The sequence below is a fragment of the Herpailurus yagouaroundi genome, unplaced genomic scaffold, assembly GCF_014898765.1.
Source record: "Herpailurus yagouaroundi ecotype Mexico unplaced genomic scaffold, PumYag 66622, whole genome shotgun sequence".
In the NCBI taxonomy this organism is placed as follows: Eukaryota; Metazoa; Chordata; class Mammalia; order Carnivora; family Felidae; genus Herpailurus; species Herpailurus yagouaroundi.
The window spans coordinates 1-1,770 of record NW_024419543.1 but is presented as its reverse complement, the minus strand read 5'-3'; the positions used below and the strand labels follow the sequence as shown (position 1 = coordinate 1,770).

Below are 1,770 nucleotides of genomic sequence, written 5' to 3'. Positions count from 1 at the left end.
GCCCTGGATCCTGACACAGAGTTTCTGAAATTCTTGTCATTTCCTAAGTGACAAGAGCACTAGAAGCATCTTAGTTCTAATGACGTGGCTCTGGGTGGGCTCCTGGATGGCTCCTGGATGGGGCTGGTGCCCAGAAAGACCAAGCCTTGATCAGAGCCTGCGAAAATTCACCCCCTCATACTTGAGACAGGGAGGGAAGACTGACAGTGCAGTTAATGTCCAATCACGTCTACCTGAATCCTCAATAAAAATGCCAAAGTACAGGGTTTGAAGAGCTTCTGGTTTGGTGAACACATCCACTCCCAGAACAGATGCACCTCAACTCCACAGGGACTGAAGCTCTGGTGCTCGAGACACTCCCAGACCTAACACTAGGTGTCTCTTCATTACTTGTTCACCTGTCCCCTTCATATCTTTAATGAGCTGACAAAAGGAGTCAGTGTCTCCCTGAGTTCTGTGAGTTGATCTGGCACCTTAATGGACCTGAGGAGGGAGTCGTTGGAACCTTCGACGTATAGCCACGTTGGACAGAGGGTGCCGGCAATCTACTAGTTGTTGTTGGCATCAAAATGGGGAGCAGCCTCCTGGTGCTGAGCCCTTCACCTGTGCATCTGAGACTATCTCCGAGCAGTCAAACTAAGCGTTAAATTCAGTTAAATTGTAGGACACTCACTGTGTGTCCCAAAGAATTTCTATATGTGGGAAAACAGATACAAAACATATAATTGATGAACATGAGTGTGTGAAGTGAAGTATTCTGTGAGTAGTAAACAAGATATAACTAGAGGGAGTGCCAGAGATTTTGGTCGTAAAATAGTTGTTCTTACTAAGTTTCTCCAGACCCAGGGGCATGTGCAGTTGGGCTCCATTCGCTGATTCACGTGGGCTCCCTCAGGCAAGAGCATCATCTGTGCGTCTGTCCTTCCTCCTCAAGGACAGCTCTCACCACAGAGGTGTCTCCCCTATAGGAGCCTCCACAGAAGCTTCCCAATAACAGAGGCTCAGACACAAGGTCTGTGGACCCAGGGGTTTTTGTCTCACTTTCTCCATATCTGAGTCACTGTGAGTAGCCAAAGCTGCTCCCACTGCCATGAGCTGTAGCACAGGAAGAGTCAGCCTTGTCCTCAGGCTGTGGCCCAGAGATGAGCAGAAGCCCTGCATTGGCCGAGGCATCTTTGGACCCAAAGAAGCGGCTGGGGACCCCAGGGCCCTGGTGCTTATCTGAGTCTGAGTAGAATCTCAGTAGATACCTAGGAAAGGTCCCTAGTTTCTGCTGGTACCAGTATATATCATAGCCGCCAACACTATAGCCACTGCTCAGGGTGCAGGTGAGTCTGGCTGTTGTTCCCAGAGATGCAGAGAGGGAGGGTGGCTGAGTGAGCACAGGCTGGGACAGGGAACCAGAAAACACACACATCCTTTGCAGATTTGGCTAGAAATGGAAACCAAAATTCAGGATTCTGAGCAGAGGGGGGTGTTGTGGGGAGCACCCCGTGTCCATAAGGCCTGTCCCTACCTGTGCAGTGAAGGAGGAGGAGGAGGAGGAGCAGCGCCCAGGCCATGGTGACAGAACCCTGGTCCCCACACTGGGCTGGGCCACCCCAGGCCTCCTTTTCTCCTCCACCCTCTGCCACAGGAGGGGCTGTGCATGAGGTCCAATGAGGACCTCCAATGAGGTCCATCCAGTGCCTGCCCAGCCCCTCCCTGAGCCCTGGTGCTGGAGCTCAGCTCACACCACACACTGGGGAGGATGGGGGTGGAACTCCTGCC

At 52.1% G+C, this 1,770-nt stretch overlaps 1 gene segment (V, D, J or C); it reads right to left on the bottom strand.

Moving 5' to 3' along the window:
* Nucleotides 1-1,057: 1,057 nt before the first annotated feature.
* On the bottom strand, nucleotides 1,058-1,562 carry LOC121024647 (immunoglobulin lambda variable 5-39-like). The segment is given in 2 exon segments: nucleotides 1,058-1,338; nucleotides 1,517-1,562. Coding segments are annotated over 2 exon segments (327 nt in total).
* Between the last annotated feature and the right edge of the window lie 208 nt (nucleotides 1,563-1,770).